Genomic DNA, 18,400 nt, shown 5'->3' with positions numbered 1-18,400 from the left:
TTGGGTTTAACGTCGCGTCCAAGATTATTGCACTTATATAGTGACGTGCATGCACGTGTGTGTGTTTGTGTGTGTGTGGCTGCTTGTTCTTGTCCGGACTGATGCGGATTTATATTGCTAGCACACTGAGATACCATGCCGCAGTTTAACATGAATAACCCACTCAGACACAGTATACTGAATCCGAGCCGACAAGTCCATGTTTTAGCCCCTTAATGCCGAGCGCCAGACAGGGTAACAACAAGTACCATCTTTTAACGTGTTTTGGCATGACGCGGCCGGGGATCGTACCCCGGACCTTTCACTCCCCGGCGGACGCTCTACAACTAGACCATGGAGGCTGTCTTTTTACTCTAGTAAAGAGTAGTGTAGAGTTGCCGTATTGAACAGATTTTGTTTGGAGGCATTCACCTTAAAGTTCAGGTTACCGAGAGACGGTAGATCTTACGTCGTTCTAAATCATTGGACATGTCCGTAAATTGTTCATTTGGCTGACATCGTCTCCAGACTTGTTTTATTTACGGTGTATGAGACGTCAGATTTCATGTTGAATTTTAAACCTGGTCAGGCATAAAACGCCGCTGTACCGCGATAACAACAGCCTCTCACTGAAATGAGCTCTCTATATCTACCCTTAATTTAGCAGACGTTTAACAAAAGATTCAGTTCATATTATTAATTTACTGGACTGAATAACAAAACGTGTTATAGTATGCACATCGTTATTAATTATTTGTTCCAAAATAGTTTTTCCGTCACATTCAATTGTAATCGAACTCCCTAACATACTTGTACAAACTTTTTTAGTCCTTCTAACGTTGTTTTAAAGAGACCTTTGTCAAGATTGCAAAATATCAGTTAGCAATTTTATCACTAACACGCATATTGTTCTTTTCTCTCATTACTCAATGTCCTTAACACATGGTTGGCTGTTTGATGACCCGGAACACACGTATCCACGACTGACAGAGTAGATGGCGTAGATAGCGTCCATACTTTGGATGCACAAACCAGTAGAACATGTTCACAATCTGACATAAACATAACGCACTTCGTACTTCTTAGGTGCTTCCTGGTACCTGGTGAGTCATGGTCCTAATGTAGTCCACTAGTTGCAACATGTTTCCCGCTGGTGTCGTAGTGAACAGAGCCGCCACCGGCAGGTGACATAGAAAGATAAAACAACGACTGTCGGCTTCATGTTGACCATACACAGAGAACGGTAGCTGTTGATGTAAGTTAACACAGTTTTAGAGCGAGCACACAACAGTGAGTAGATTTGTTCGTTTAATCCTATTGTGAATTGGTGAAGTTGTGATGGTGTCTCAGGAAGTATACATGTTATAAACAGGACATGTACTACAGGGGTTTCAAGGATCTGTGTCTCTGTCGTTCTTACATAAGTCGGGGCGGTCGGGTAGCCTAGTGGTTAAAGCGTTCGCTCGTCACGCCGAAGACCCGGGTTCGATTCCCGACATGGGTACAATGTGAGAAGCCCATTTCTGGTGTCTCCCGCCGTGATATTGCTGGAATATTGCTAAAAGCGGGGTAAAACCATACTCACTCACTCCTATATCAGTCTGTCTTATAATATTGTAACTAAGAAGTGCGTTTGTTCAAAGGGTCAGATTATTTGTCTTTGAAGCCAACAACTCTATACATGTCGTAAATAATTTTCTGCATGGCTTAATGTTCACTTTTTGGTTAACGATTTACAGCAGTGGTTCATTTTACATTCCGCAGACCATATATGATGGTTAGTTTCAGATTTGATCACGGTCGTGATTTACAAAATGTTAGGAGGTATACGGTTCTAGGGATATTTGTGTGGGAACACATTACCACCGGTGGTTGACGTGGCGTAAAACTGCCATGACTTGTCAAACATTCATGCACTCAACGAGGCTTACTGCGTTTAAATTTCCTCAATGGCGGGAGTCTGTCCCACTCCCCATGAAGCGCCTGGCCAAGTTCAGCCAACGTGGTCGGCGGCGTATGACGTTGACTCTCACGTCTCCCTATCATGTCCCAGACGTGTTCAATGCGGGAAAGGCCTGTGCTCATTGCTTGCCATGACATTCTACGGATGTTGTGCTCCTTGGGGTGAACATTGACGATTCGTGCACATTGAGCATGAGAGTTACCATCCTAAAAGACAAAACGTTGACTCACACACCTTGCAAACGGGCGAACAAAAGGTGGTCAGTATGCGGTCCCGATAGTACTGTCCAGTGAGACCGCATCCGTGGTCTAATGGTAGAACGTCCGGCCGCAGCTCCATGATTCCATCCCCGGCCGCGTCAATCCAAATTACAATAAAAGATGGCACTTGTTGTTACCCTGCCTGGCTCTCGGCATTCAGGGCCTAAAACAAGGACTGGTCGGCTCAGACTGGTTGGGTATATCATGGTGAACTGGCACGCAAGGTATCTCACTGGCCGAGCACTATAAATTCGGCATCAATCCTGACTAGGTCAACGTCACACATACACACACACAAGCACGCACGCAAACACACACACACACAGACACACACATACACAAACACATATACACATGTATTCACGTCGCTATATAAGTGCAATGATCTTGGGCGCGATGATAAATCCCTTTTCACCTCACCTCACTGTCCAGTGACCCTCTCTTGCACAGTATGGAGTAGGGTTCACTCTGTCATAGTGATGCCACCCAACAAAATGGTTGATCATGATCCACCGAGGCATCTTTCATAAGGTCTCAAATTCACATTGGCTTAACCTTCATTTCGACATCGCCAGACACTCCCACGCCTAGCAAGTAAGTTCTAAGAGGGTAGGGAATATTACCCACGTTTCAAATTCGACGTTGTGTACACCACTGACGCCTGTTGGGAGTCTGACACGGCACGGCACGGCACGGCACGGCACGGCACGACACCTTGTCGTAGAGCATGGAGATTAGCTGCATGTGGACGATTTCTAATTTCTGACCCTTAACTAGTACGATTGTAATGAAAGTTTGCAGCAATTTGAATCGACGTTTTAGTTCGACTTCGCGATCGGAGAGCCTGGTTACGGAGCAATTGATCGTGTCCCTCGGCCGCCCTGAAGAACGGTCGATCGTAAACATTTTGGGTTTGTTGGTACCTGTTTCATTGTCTGGTAATCAGACTGTGAAACATCGAACGTATTGGACTTCAGCAAGCCTCTATCATGCCAATAGTCCATAGACGCTCCGCGTGTTGCACACACCGCACCGCTATTTCATACCCAAACAATAAAAGAAATCAGTGTGATAAGAAGAATCAATAAGGTTGGCAGAAATAAGGGTCAACTGAAGGACAATACCAACCCTAGAAGTGTTTTGGTGTTACATTTTACAAATGTTCTTGCATAGGACGTTTGCCGTCAACACTTATCTTTGCTCTGACATTGGTATAACCATTTATATTTCATGATCCCCTACCTTTTCTTACGAGGATATAAATAACGGCCTATGTATGTTATCTTTCGGACAGTTATACAATGAACAAGCTATAACACGTGTAATTCGATGTTCAGTGCCTAATCCTAGATGATTATTAGTAAGCCTATAAGTCTTTATAAATACAGACACTCAGAGAGACAGACATGCACACACATAGGGGGTGTTCGCAGGACGTCGACATTTTGGCAAGCATGATTCGGACGAAGTCACAGTACGGTATCGTTTGATGATTAATCCAGTTAAGTGTTGTTGTTTTAACGCATTGCCTATCATTGATGATAGTTTCATCGATTATGACAGGAATAACGTGTCACACACAGAGATTATTCTTTAACAGACTGAGTACTATAACTTCCTGGACAGAGCCTTCGATAAACTTTGCTGATAAAAGCATCACACCAGAATTTAAAAACAAGCAGTTAATTATTCACATACATATTTAAAATGAATTATACTGACCAATTTCTTGCAAGTAGCTGATCATGAGAATAAGATGCCCGCTTACATGGTAAAAGATATCTTTCAGATTTACTGTTTGATAATGTGAATTCCTTGCGATTGAAAAGTCCACACAGTCAAACAATATATGCGTAACGGGGAACACTTTCATCACAAGGGATACACGTAAGAGGTTCGTCCTTATCTGTTTTAAGCAGATATTCGTGGGTAAACCGACTGTGGCCAATACGACATCATCGTAAAACCACCTCATCATGTCTTGACTGACAGCCCAGGTAGGTATGCCCGATCTTTGGTTTAAATTCATGAAGTTTTTTTCTTCCTTCCTAGGTGTCCCAGCTATTTTGCCTGAGACCCCGAGTATAACTTTTGATAGTTGGTTTGAAATCGCTGTATGGGATAAGGAGTGGAGATAACGGTTTGTCAAGAGCTGCGTTAGCTGCAGCTAAAGCCTTTGACATAGCTGCTATGCCTATATGACTTTGTAACCAGCAAAAGACGATGTCAGATTGGCCAGTAGAAAGATCATTGAAAAGTTCTAAGATGTCAAGGATTATGTGATGATTCAAGGAGACATTTTGAAGGCAAGTGCAAAAAGGCAATGGATCTGAGAAGATGATGAAAGTTTTGGATTAATCCATTTAATTGAAATTAAATTTTTGTTGTATTCATTGCAATTCCTGAACTCTATTCAGCTGAATTGGTCACGTGTTATTGCCTTCATTTCCCTATGAATGTAAACAATGAAGCCACGCCCTCCGCTGCGGACTACATTTTTTTGCAACGGAATGTCGGGTAATCCCAATATTACAGTCGAGGGATCTCCCTTTCTGCTCACGTGTATCGTCATGCACATTTCATTTTGCAAAATTCATGCATATTCATTGTCAAGATTACCATTTAAGACCGAAGGATGAGGAGGAATGAAACAGCAAACGTGCGTGCAGACTCGCTCTCCTTTTTTGTGGCTTGAATGGGTTCCACAAATTTCATGCCTTCGGATTTCATTTCTAACTAGCATATTTCCAACTGTGTCCTCTCGCTGTCAGGGAACTAATGTTTGAATCTGGTTGTTACTGATGTCATTTGCTTTCTCCCGGACATTTGTTCCGGTTCGTTACAGTGTGACTGTTGCAATTCTTCTCGACTCTTGCCATGATTGGCAGGTTCTATGAACTTTGTTTTGATCCTCCTCTCCATTGATTGGCTACTGATTGTGAGCGTGCTAAGTTATGTGCATAAATTAAACAATCACCTTATTCATGTCACGCCACAGTATGTATACCTGGACATTTTATCAATCTCGTCATTTTTGTCAGCCCTGAATATATACAACTGTTGATGGTTAAACTGTTATAAATAACACATGTCGTTGTAATATTTAATTATAAGGATTGACTGTGTTTTTTCAGTTCATTGAAATATGAATAAAAATACTGATGTGCAAACTTTTGTAAGAATCCGGTACATAGGTCTGCACGCCAAGAAGAACCGCAGTCCTTATATAGTTGTATAGGATCAGGAACATTCCTGAAATTTTCAGATGTTATTTTTTCTGACATAATGTTTGGAATAAAGACCACTTGACCTTTGTAAAGTTCCACCTTGTTGAAGGAGGTTCGTCAGCAGGATTGATAGTTGTAAGTATTGTTAGAAAATTGTAACTTCAACAAAAGTCATCATGGACCGACCATTCAGATTCATGTAAAATATTTGAATCTGTCAGTAAAAAGATCAAGTGCAGAATATGTGCCAATGGCAGGATGCAGATAAGTATTAGATCCATCATTGAAGATGCATAAGTCATTATTTGAGATAAAATCTTCAAGGACTTTTCCCTTATTATTTGTTCCAGTACTCCACAAAGAGGAATATGACCGTTTAAGTTACCTGTGATGATACAGGGCTTCGGGAGCTGGTCATACAAAATCTGAAGATTTGATTGGTGGATAGTTGAGGAAGGTAGAAGATACAGTGAAACGCAGTGTTGAGTGGAACAGGGCTATGGATTGTGCCCTGCTTCACCAGGATAGAAGAACCGCCTATAGCTTTATCACCAGGCATCACAGATATTAAATTTATCTGTGTTTTTAGGAATCTTTGTTGGAGACAAAAAGCTGAGGGTTTAAAATCTTGAATTAAAAGTTGTATAAAACATTTCTTAAGACCTCAGCATTTCCATCGTATTATTTTTTTGTGGATTGATGGTGGTGCTTCCACAGGAGAAATGTCACGCGAACGTAACGAAGACCTTGTTGTGCTCCTATTTAATTCATGTGGTGATGGAGTTACCTCCATGACCAGAGGACCAAAGGTGTTATGGATCTCCACGAGGTGGCCTTTGGTGTTGCTGTATGCAGTTCCTTTTGTTGCTTTTGTTTTAATATTGTTCTCCCTTTCTTTGAAAGATGAACCATTCCTGGCTCTGGTTCAGTTTCTTATTTTGGACACTGATACTCGACAGGTTTTAGAGGTGTCACAGACGAAGGTGTCACAACTGATTTTTAAATGAAGTGGCTGAACCGACCTGGCCCATGCCAGATGTGTCTGGCTGTCGATAAAGGCAGTGATTACAGGGCAAGAGACTGCACCAGGGTAATAGAAGTCGAAATGGTTGCGGTAAAACCTCTTCTTATATAGCTTCGTGACACAAGACATTTTGTTCAGTCTACACTCTCATGATTTTGGTCTCGCGTTTCCATGCAGGACAGGATTGGGAAGAGGCAATATGGTTCCCGCTGAACATTTCACATCTTTCCTGCAGCCAGTGGCCAACTACAACGTTAACCAATAGCAGAGGCATGACCAGGGTGGATTTGGGATATACATTACTATTCCAATGTTACAATAACCAGCTTTGATAATTTGAGGGAAAGATGTTCGGGCAAATGTGAAGTTGTAGGGGTTGGTCGGTTCGACCACACCATCCTTCTTCACGGTAAATCGTTTGACTGCTGAGACAAATTGTTGGACAAGTTCCTGGGCAATTTTTTATCTTTGGTCATGCCAGACAGGCAATGAGCTCTGTCATGGAGGTTAGTGTCTTGTAACCTCTTGTAACATATGTAACCTCTCTGCAATTAACAATGATACCCTTGGAGGTTACATCTGGAATCAATTTGATTGGTTCTATGTCTGAAGCCTCAATAACCAAGATATGTGGCCAATAGTCGGATCGAATAGACGTAGTAGTCAATGTGTTGTCCTTTTTAACCAGGGTGTTGGGTAGCCATGTCGAAAAGATAATGATTCAGCATATCTTTTACCCACCTGCCATGGACTGTCAACAAAGTCTTATACTGCAGCGGATATCCAAGCTGTAAAGACCGAGGAAAAAGGAGTTGTATACTCGAGGAAATTAGAAGGAGCTATCTACCGAATAAAAAGTCAGGCTGGTTCGGCTAATGACAATCAATTAAAGACGCACAGCATTCGGAGGTCAGCATGACCAGATTTACCAATGAGCTACTGCATTTGGAGTGTGTGAGTGAGTAACGCTGATTTTAACAGTAGTGGGCAAGCTTTATTTATGCTTAAACAAATGTTGTTTGTATGAGCACCTGATACCTAAACAATCATTGTGGGCGGTTCATATAAAACCACGTGTGTCAGTATCATAAATCCAACAAACACGCAAAGATCCAAATTGTGCATGCCCCATGAACGAAAGTTCGTTCATTATTGACATCATTTTCAATGCTGTTTACATTTATACAGGAAGTCTCACGATCAGACATGTCGCACAAAGAAATCCTGCGACGTCATCATCGATTGCTGAAGGAGAAACTGGAAGTGACACTGGTTCTTGACAAACTGTACGAACGCGGCATATTCAGCATTGAGGACAAATATAAATGCAAGGCCAATTTCGGTAAATATGCACAGAGCGATGAATTGCTCATCATCCTCACAAGGAAAGGAAAAGAGGGATATGATATCTTCATGCAGATACTGAACGAGGTTCAACCGTACCTGATAGACCAAATTGTGCTGCGAGAATCAAGTCGGCAAGATAACAGCAGTGTAACAGGCGCAAGGTTACTCCAACTAGAGGTACACTTATCTAATTTACAGATGGTATGTCTTAATGATATAGAACCAACCATTCAGTAAACTACGAAGGTTACTAAACTAAGTGTAAAGAGATACTTTGCCTTTATCTCAACGACAAAAACAAATACACAGCTGTAGACAAAAATAAAACGTCAACAATATAATGACGGTCTGTAAATACTTGAGTTGAAACAGTGACACCAACAGTTGAAAATATGAGCAACTGGCTGATGACACATAATCAGAATGTCAAAAATCCTGATTCGATTTAGTTAATCCTTCTCTGGGAACGTTGGGGTGCTGCCGAACTGTTAATACCTTGATTATCCTTTTTGCAGGTAAAACAAAAGGAAATTGAGGAATTGAAAGAAAGGTTACTCAAACGTGAACAGTCTAACATCAAACTAAAGGACAGAGTTCGACAAATTGAAAGGGTAGGCAAATGTTTCACACTATTATTGAAGCCAGCCATTGAGTTATTATTCCTTAACGTCGCATCTGCAATCTGGTACCTAGGCGCATTCAAGTTCACCAGGATAGCCGAGTCTGGACTATTGCAGTCATCATCAGCATAAAAAAAACATAGTTTTCAGTAACTGATATCGTGGTTCTCAAGTAAAGCATCATTTCATGTATATTGGTTATCTGTGTCTTTTGAAAGCGCACTTATCAAAACAAAGGCAGCGATTTTTTATACCCGCCTGTGTTGTTGCATAATGTTTTCTGTTTTGTTTTAGTTTCATGAACAGAAGGAAGGTGGAGCAACTGGTGGAAGGGAAACACATTCAGATACAGGTGTGTACATTCTTTCTTGTATGCCGCTAGATTTTGTTCATATAAACAACACACAATCAAGGTCATGTCAGTCTGCCCTGTGATTTTATCACCCCCAACCGCATTATAAAAAAATAAATAAATAAAAATAAAAATATCCTGTTTTGCAAAGGAAACGGAAAAAGGTTTCTATTCTCTACACAAAATATCCATTGCGACCTGACTGCTACATGTGTATCAATACGAAGAAACTATTTTTTACCAACTTTCCTCACAGTCGCTCTGTTTTATTTTTTATTTTACCTTTGTCAGGTTTTTCCAATGCTGTCATCTCATATTTTCTAAAATCGGCAAAAACGAACAACACTTTCATCCTCCTGTGTAAGTATTTTTGTCTTACAATTGGCATTATCTTTGAGCAGTGGTGGGTGTTGCGATGTGCAATCATGTATAATTTCCGTGAATACACTGAATATATATGTTCTAAAAGCAGATTCCAAGTCTTCAAATAATAAATGGCGAGCTAATGTACATGTACCCCGATGTCCTGGATCCTTGTTAATGATATCGGTCACTGCATGGTCTGGTACAAACAGGATTATTTAGAGGCCGCCATCAAATAGCTGGTTAAAAACATTCATGTGGTAGCAGATGGACCCTAAGTCACTATGATGGCCTATCTTTGGTTGCTGGCGATCGAAAGACAGTTCTTTTTATAATGTCCTTCTACAGTTATATCGTTTTCATGTGGGGGCACGGGTGGCCCAGTCTTCCCTTGGACACGCCAGAAACCTATGATTGTGGGCTCGAATCCCCGTTCGCCCCGATTATGTTTCTAGGTTTGCCAGCACCATACCCGTGCTCGTGGGTTTCATCGAAGTGGTAAATGTCTGTGACCTGCATCACTTCAGGCTTTCCTCCCACATTAAGCTTGCACGCAGCGATGTAACTGGAATACTATTAAAAGCGGCGTTAAAAACAACTCACTCACTCACTAATATCTTTTTCATGTCGTCAATCTAGGTTTAAGAAGAAAACTGCGGTATACTGGTTGTCATACTGCAATTGACAGAATTTGATATATTATTATAACTGAAATACTGCCAATGTGTCTTGATCACCCGCCCTGATATTCTTGGAATATTGCCAAAACGGCGTAAAACCATACTCACTCATTCACTATTTACAACTGGTCAAGAAAGAGCTTTCTCCTTTTCAAGTGATGAAGCACCACATATAAATCTAAGATTGTGTCAACAATTATGTTCCTACTTTGTCTTTTTGAACTAATATCTACTGTTAATTCAAGAATAGTTAGAGCTGTTATGTGACGTGTTCGATCGTGATTCAACCACTACAAGCCCATTTAGTCATTGAAAGTTTTTCTAAATTGATTCCTTAAAGTAATGTAGGTATGGTTAATATTCTATCCTTCATATACAGGGAAGGTGTAAAGGTGTAGATGCTGTCATGTATAAAACCACTGATAATCAGTGACATCCGTAAATACATACGAATCATAATATTGGGTAACTTGTACACAAACTTCTTGACTCCTTATTTAACCGAAACATGTGCTTTTTTTAAATACATGATTCTTGACGTACAAGTCACAATAATATAAGTACAATTCGTCTCGTGTGATATTGGTGCAAGTATTTGCAGCTCATACATTTTGAGAACACATTCCTGGACAATACTGGAACTTTGTTGCGACACAATTGAAAACGTACGGTTTGTGAAAATATTCGTCGAAGGCCAGGGATGCTTCTTGCAGTCATTGTTGCTGGCTGGAATCGATTTCGTATTTGTGTTGTTCGAATCCAGTTGTCTTGTCCATTATTGGTTACGCGTGGTCTGCCACTTCAAGGATGGTCTCTGACTGCATTCGTCTGTTGCCAATGTTGCCATAAACACCAATCTTGCTTCAAGCATACCAATGGCTCCAAGGCGCTCATTTTCGGTCAGGCGTGGTATTTCGTAATGTTGAATAATTACGTAATTTTGTTGTTTTTCTGAGTGGTTGTTGTCAGCACGATGCTAAACAATTCATATGGAATCCCGTTAACGCAAATGTTTTTATACCCATTCTTGGGTAGTGAAATGCATGGGGCCTGCATAAATATGGAATGCATGCTTTTCTGTAGCAGTTGAATTTTTTAGACTTGATTTCATACATGTACTACAATATTGAAAAACAAACTTTATTTGTTTGAAAAATACACTAAATTATTGGTGTCACAAGAACTTTTGTTGTTGAGTATATATTTAGGTTGTGGGTTATGTTCACGTGAGATATGCCAGATTTTTATTCCTCCACTGCGGCCATGTTGGATTATGACAAAGTGGATTGTTCTTGGTTTCACGCCGGACTCAGCAATATTCCAGCTATATGACAGCGGTCTGTAATTGATAGAGTCTGGACCAGACAATTCAGTGATCATGAGCATCGATCTACGCAATTGGGATTCGATGACATGCATCAACCAAGTCGGCAAACATGACTTCCCGATCCCGTTAATCGCCTCTTACGACAAGCATAATCGCTTTTTACGGCGAGCATGGGTTGTGGAAGATCTATTCTATACCGGATCTTCACTGGTCTTGGATTTCTTGACAAGTGCCACTGTTTGTACATGAAATACGCCTTCATTTGTATGGAAGATGATTTCTAAACATCGCACATGGTGTCTAGGCCACAAGTGAAGATGATTGCCATGTTAAGCGCCTGGTGAGATTTGTTGACAGAGACATTTGAGAACAACAAACAAGGCATTATGTCAGTGTTGATCGTGAGCCTCATGTATTGGCATCCACGGTGAACTAGCTAACCTTCTGTCACTGATGGTTACTTTAAGGTGTGTTTGCAGCGGTGCGTTTCTTGAGTTCTAATGCTTTGATTATTCACAATAAGAGACCACAGAGCCTTCGAAACTCCATTCTTCTTGAATCAGTCTCGATCGTACAGATGTGCATCTTATCGGGTCTGCGTCGAAGATGAATGACTACAGAAAGGTCCTGGATGCACCGTGTATGTCAGTATCTTGTTTAAGGCCGCAATCAACAATATTCAAACTGTATGACGGAGATATCAGTGATTGATATTATGAGCAACGATTCACGCCATGAGATACGTTGAAACGCAACCAGCCAAATCCTGAGTCTGACCACTTGATACGCTGTCACCATTGATTGCATTGGATCAGTTGTACCCCGGAATCCCCAAGGGGAGGCTACACTGCACATCAGTAACCAAAGCAACATACGATTCAGTGAAAGTGTCATCTTTTCACTGTTTTGTTCACATTGGTACAACAATACAAACTTGATTAAGTCTTTGAAATGCGTTTAGAAGTGATACACATTAGGAAGTGAAGTTATGGTGTCAACGTCCTTATTGGGAGGAACACAACGTTTCGGTGTATATACTTATTCCTTCTTGTAAGCAAATTTTGAAAGACACGAGGAAGCTTTTGGCACCTTCCCGGAAGAAAACTTTAGAAACGACGGGGGGATGACACGTAATGCCCCCTTCACATACACGGATTGAGGTGTTCCGAGTTATTACAAGCTATTTACGGCAAACGTCCACGAGTCGTTACGAGTTGTCACGGATAACTATAAGCAACATACGGTCATTTTACGAGCATTTATGGATTGCTACGAGTATATTACGGAATGTGACTATTCATCGAAGCTTTTACGTGTTAGTAACGACCCGTTTACGTATTGTTACGAATCGTTCCAAATTAGCTACGAGTACTTACGAGTTTTTGCCAAAATATATATAGATCCTGCAAATCTCAATGTATCATCATTCGACAACTGATATCAAGAGAGACAACAAGGCGTATGAGAGAAATAGATTGCAGTTATATCAACACTTTCTACAATGGCTCCTTCAACTTGCCCAGAGGGAAGAGGACGTGGCCCAGCAACTACCAGATATTCCTCAACCGATATTGTAGAGAAAATATGCAGAGATGTGACTTCTATGACTTCTTAATACAACTGAAAATGAAGTGTTCGATTTTGCAGCTTTTATTCCTTTCCCCAAATCGTAAACAATACGTAAGAATGCGTAAAGTATACGTATCTATTCGTAAAGTACTCGTTACTGCACGTAAAATACTCGTAATAAGCTGTAACAATCCGTAAAGCCATCATAACACGAGCCGATTAAAATCGCAAACAACACGTAAGCACTCGTAATAATCCGTAAATAATCCGTAAACGAGTCTTAAACTTACCGTAACAAATCGAAAAATTATTTGTTGCGAGTCACTTACGGATCCTTGCGAGCTGTTTACGGATGGTTACGTGTTGTTGCGAGCGATTTACGATAATTACGGATTGTTACGAATTATTTACGAAACAATCAATCTGTGGACAATCGTAAGACAATTGCACCTTCTTTCATGCATCATTAAAAGTGTCTGCGAGTTGTTACGAGTTGTGACGAGTTATTTACGGATGCTTGCGATTGACTACGAGTTGGCGATCCGTAAGGACTCGTAAGAAAAATCTGTGCATGTGAAGGGGACATTACTGGCTATCTTAAACACCAATAAAACAACAAGGTAATTGAAATTGATAGTGACGTCGGGAGCAGAGATGATATGATGGCCTGTATGTCTTAGTGCTGAACGTTTTGAGTACCAATCTTATACAAACTTATACAATTACAACTACCAGTGTGGTGAACAGGATAGACTGCGATACGATAAACCCGTGAAGATCTGGGCTAGAATAGTTCTTCAGCATTGCGTAGATCGATCCTCTTGATGTCAATCACTGGGTTGTCTTGTCCAGACTCGATTATTTACACACTGCCGCCATATTGTTGTAATATTGCAGCGTGCAGCGTTAAACAACAAACAAATCACCACGGCAGAAAGGAAATGTATAGACTAATTTAAAGGGGAAAGGTATGAAACAATTCAGAAACAGGTTCCTCCAATAAGTGCGTGAGTTAGGATTCAAAGTCGCATCGGCATTGTTTCAGCTCCTCCTATAAGGATTGATAAGTTGGATTTTTGAAAAAGAGGGGGAGGCGATTTGAAATGGGTTTCAACGCGTTAACGATTATTTATCTCATGTGTGGCTGCTTGACCTTGCTTGACCTAGCTCACTGAGACACCACGCCCGGGTTTAAAATGGACAGCCAGCTGAGACACAGTTTACTGAGCCGACCAGTTCGTGGTTTGTCCTCACATCGCCGAGAGCCAGGCAGGGTGACAAGTATCATTGTTTAACGTATTTTGGTCGATGTAGCGAGGGGATCGAGACATCGACCTTCCATTCTCAGGACAGACGCTCTATCTACAGAACAAGAATAATTGTATTTATGCCACCCATCATTGTCTTTTTGTTAAATATTAGGTGATTGCCAAGAGTCGATTTATTTCTATTTCCGACGGTTCAGATATGGCTTGCAATCAGTTTCATTTCTGACTGGAATTAGGTTTCACTGCCGCATGTAACACAACCTGAAATGTATACCAGATATATATCGCATTCCAAGTAGTATCGATGTGAAGATGGCAGACGACAAATTTTAAAAACTATTTCTTATACATTATAATCAACAATACGAAAGGATGTTTTGATTTTAACCGAAGACGTGCGCGTGATCACCTGACACGTGCCGATTATACGATAACTGGTAGTTGTTTATATTTCCATTGTTTTCACTCCCACTTTTATAACAGATCTTCTCACATTTTGTCCACGCAACAAGGTGAGTGCATATCCTCCCAGTTCAATACTGCAGAACAAACAAGAAACCAATTACAACAATTGGTCGTCTTCAAATATCTGCTTTCGAAACTAACAGCAGGCAAATCGTGTGCGTCTCAGTAAGAATGGTTTTGGCGTGCTGAAACGACGCCTGTATTTAGTTCGTTTGCGTAACACGAAGCGTCTTGTCACAACAAGACACTGGAAGCAATTTCGTCAACAGTTTGCGAGTTGATTTGTATTTTCACAAATAATTCAAATAATCAAAAACAGTTGGTCCATGTCAGTTTATTTCCATACACAAAACACAACAAAATGAGCATAAAGAACATTATTACAATGTCATACTCAAAATAATGATAATACAGAATATTCCAGAAATGTTTGAACAGTTTTCATAGCTGCCTGCACAATACTTTACCCAGCCGTCTGCACGTTCCTCGTTATACTGCGTTTCTCGGGGTCTCTGTTATAACACGGTGTATGGGAGCAGGAACTCCTCTGTGTGTTCCTGTGTCATCGGCACGCTCTGTTTATAACTAATTGTTTTAGTAATTCAGAATATCATCTGCCAATATATCTGATGATGTAGTATCACTATCTAATGTTCATGTATTGCTGTCGCTTGTGCCTAACCTTGTGATTCATTTAATAACTGACGAACAACACACTCAAATTATTACTTACTACTTTCCTAATTTCATATTCGGGTTAATGGATTATCAGTTAATCTAATATGAACATATATGTTAGCTCGGAATGCCTTCCTCACATCTGTAATCTGATTTTGTTACCTTGTTGTTGAGTAGAGTATACTCATTCATAAATCAGTACCATCTACATGTCATTATATATCATAAATATCACACTTTGGCTCATGTTCACTTGTAAACTACATTCATATGTTGTAGGTATACATCTGAAGTATGACAAAGATAGAGTCAATCTCGCCAATGTCCACATCAACACAGAAGGAGACCTGGTCAACAGGAAGTCGGACACCAGACCTGCAGGGGAGGGGAGACTGAAGAAGTACTGTGGCACATGTAGCACTGCCCCCCTCCCCCGGGCTGGCTGTCCCCAGTACTGGGAGGTGGTGTCTAGGGTCAGTCTGGACGAACCAGTCACAGGGACCTGGCTCATCCTGGAGGTGGGTGTATGCAGGGAGGGGCAGAGGGACGTGCATTATTGTATAGGTGGACAACAGAGCTCCTACAGCCTGGGGGTCTGCCACTGTCTTACACACGGTGGGATATGCAGGAGGACATGGAAGGAGGAGAAGCGTGTGCTGCATCTGCCTTGCACTCTCCCCGACACAGCAGGGGCATCACACACACTACATTACGGTGTTGTCTATGATGACGCCAGGAAGAAGATTATCTTCATTGATGTGAAGGAGAACAAAGTGATATCGACGTTAGACAATGTAGACTCTAGTCAGCCACTGTGGCCGCTGTTTGGGGTGTATAACCCATCTATCCTCACTGTCAGCATGACACTTGTAGTTGGCAGCGACATCAACATGACAGAGGAGAAGAAAGAAATTATTCTCAAAGCGTTGTCGTGATGGTGACAATGATTGTCAAGGCGCTGTCGTGATGGTGACAATGATTGTCAAGGCACTGTTGTGATTGTGGCAATTGATGGTTATTATTAACCCAATGTAAATGTCAGTAGTTTGGCTTTTTTAAAAAGATATTTATCAAACTGAACTAAGTATAATCATTTGGAATTATATTTGATACATGTGATTATTTAGAGAAGTTATTGTTCTGTAAATGGTGCCAAAATCAACAGTGTCATACCGTATTTATTTAGGCGAGGTGAAATCGAGTTTAACGTCGCGTCCAACATTATTGCACTTATATAGCAACGTGCACGCACGTGTGTGTGTGTGTGTGTGTGTATGTGTGCTTGTGTTAGTCCGTATTAATGCCGATTTTATAGTTAGAGCCCACTGAGATACCATGCGGCAGTTGAACATGAATACCCCATCAGACACACTATACACAGTATACTCCGACCCGACCAGCCTAAATACCGAGCGCCAGAGTAACAACAAGTACCATCTTTCAACGTATTTTGGTATGATGCCGCCGGGGATCGAAGCCTGGAACATTCGCTCTCCGGACAGACGCTCTACGACTAGGGCGGTCGGGTAGGGTAGTGGCTGAAGCGTTCGCTCGTCACACTGAAGACCAGAGTTCGATTCCCGACATGGGTACAGTGTGTGAAGTCTATTTCTGGTGTCCCCCGCCGTGATATTGCTGGAATATTGCTAAAATCGGCGTAAAACCATACGCACTCACTCTACTCCGACTTAATCAGGTCGCATGTCTTTAGAGCTTTTGGCGTTGATCATTTTGGACTATGGGTAATTCAGGGATTTGTTTTTCAGTTGGATATGAAATATATAAGTTGTATACAAGGAGTTTATTTAAGAAAAAAACTGGTTTATGCTAAAAGGCGCCTCCAGTTTACTACAATGAGAGTTTCCTTGCATTCGCTTCTGGGGAGAATAGTCCTGAACATATTTTACGCACGCTTCAATGACAATTGAAGTGTGATCGAATATAGTTTAACGCCGCTTGTAGCAACCACGTTAGTGGACACCAAACATGGATTTCCAACTTTTTAACCATGCATGTGTGGAATCGCAACAGGGGCAGTGTTATGACGAGTGAATGTTTTTACCACTGGGCTACCCCACCGCTCTTGAATAATGTGAAAATGAGTGTAAGCGATTGTGTAACACGTATGCACATATATCTCCACGATAATCTGTGATTATATTGTGATTTAATATTCTGAATGTTGCCATTTTTTTGTCTTCAAAGCAACAGGCTGGAAATGAAAGAATGGAATCAGTTCTTTCATGAATTTTATTGACTTCTTGTGAAACGTTATAAACACTGACGGAAGGCAGGTTTCAATGTCGAGGTTATAAACCTTTAAGTATTAAAAAATTAAGATCAATTACTTTAAACCTTTATATTTGAAAATTGGGCTTACATTTCCTCATAGAAAACTGCTTCAGAAGGATTTCTACATAGATATCAAACACCTTCGCCATTTGCGTAAATAAACCCAGTAGGGCGACTCATACTGGGTAAATGTAACCAACTAACTTTAGACAGGCTTTTGTGATCCGTGCTGTATGTGGTTGAGTGTTGTCCTGCTGGAAACACCGAGGACGTGTGGAAGGAAAATTTCGTTGATGCATCCTTGAGCTTTAAGATTGCCATGGATATTGACTAAAATTGTCCTGCCATGATGAGAGATAGCCGCCCACATCATAAGGCTACCCCCACCGAACCTGTCCACTTCCTGTAAGCAGTTTCCGGCCTAACGTTCTCCCCGACGTCTGTGGAGCCCGCGCTTTACAACCCCTTCGACGAAGCAAAAATCTTGATTCGTCGCTGAACCAGACATCTCTCTATCGCAGTTGATTCCATACCCTGTGTTGACGACACCAATGCAGTCGTTTTCGATTATGTTGTCGACTCAACATGACGCGTCAAACAGGACGTCTTGCTCGTTCAGCGTCTGCAACAACAATGAAACACTGCAGATACAAGCCCTCTATTTAAAGGAAGGCTGAGGAGGCATTACATGTAGCTCAAAGGAGCAAGAAAAGAGGCAGAAGCATTGCCATGGTGTCTCAAGGGTTGCCGTGTCGCAGAATTGAGGCACGGCTGTCGCCACAGTCATCGTTCAATGCACGCTGTTGGTCGCCCAAAGGAGGCACAAGGGAGGCAGAAGCATCACCCAGATTGACGGGAAAAATTACCTGGCGACCACTGTGCCTTCATTCTGCAACAACGGCTATGATTGTGCCTCCCTTCTGCCTCCTTTGAACCACCTGTGAACAACCAATCTCCTCGGCGACCTTTGAGCGACTGTTTTGAAC

General features: G+C 41.4%; 1 protein-coding gene across 1 annotated transcript; it reads left to right on the top strand.

The window, feature by feature from the left end:
• The first annotated feature begins 1,100 nt into the window (after positions 1-1,100).
• Positions 1,101-16,450, top strand: LOC124112468. Its single transcript, XM_048390701.1, has 7 exons — positions 1,101-1,269; positions 5,780-7,407; positions 7,642-7,977; positions 8,316-8,411; positions 8,715-8,772; positions 9,064-9,132; positions 15,402-16,450. The coding sequence occupies exons 2-7, from the start codon at positions 7,369-7,371 to the stop codon at positions 16,055-16,057; spliced, it is 1,254 nt and encodes a 417-aa protein (XP_048246658.1). The 5' UTR covers positions 1,101-1,269; positions 5,780-7,368; the 3' UTR covers positions 16,058-16,450.
• Positions 16,451-18,400: the final 1,950 nt, after the last annotated feature.

The sequence above is a fragment of the Haliotis rufescens genome, unplaced genomic scaffold, assembly GCF_023055435.1.
Source record: "Haliotis rufescens isolate VD_foot unplaced genomic scaffold, xgHalRufe1.0.p SCAF_9, whole genome shotgun sequence".
In the NCBI taxonomy this organism is placed as follows: Eukaryota; Metazoa; Mollusca; class Gastropoda; order Lepetellida; family Haliotidae; genus Haliotis; species Haliotis rufescens.
This window is presented reverse-complemented; position numbering and strand designations above follow the sequence as displayed.

What these genes read in the sequence shown, in the direction of transcription:
- LOC124112468 (XM_048390701.1), top strand. Translation starts at nt 7,369, where the DNA reads ATGACCAGATTTACCAATGAGCTACTGCATTTGGAGTGT. An exon ending in AGCTACTGCATTTGGAGTGT is followed by an intron (nt 7,408 to 7,641) that starts GTGAGTGAGTAA and finishes ACATTTATACAG; the next exon opens with GAAGTCTCACGATCAGACAT. An exon ending in CAAGGTTACTCCAACTAGAG is followed by an intron (nt 7,978 to 8,315) that starts GTACACTTATCT and finishes TCCTTTTTGCAG; the next exon opens with GTAAAACAAAAGGAAATTGA.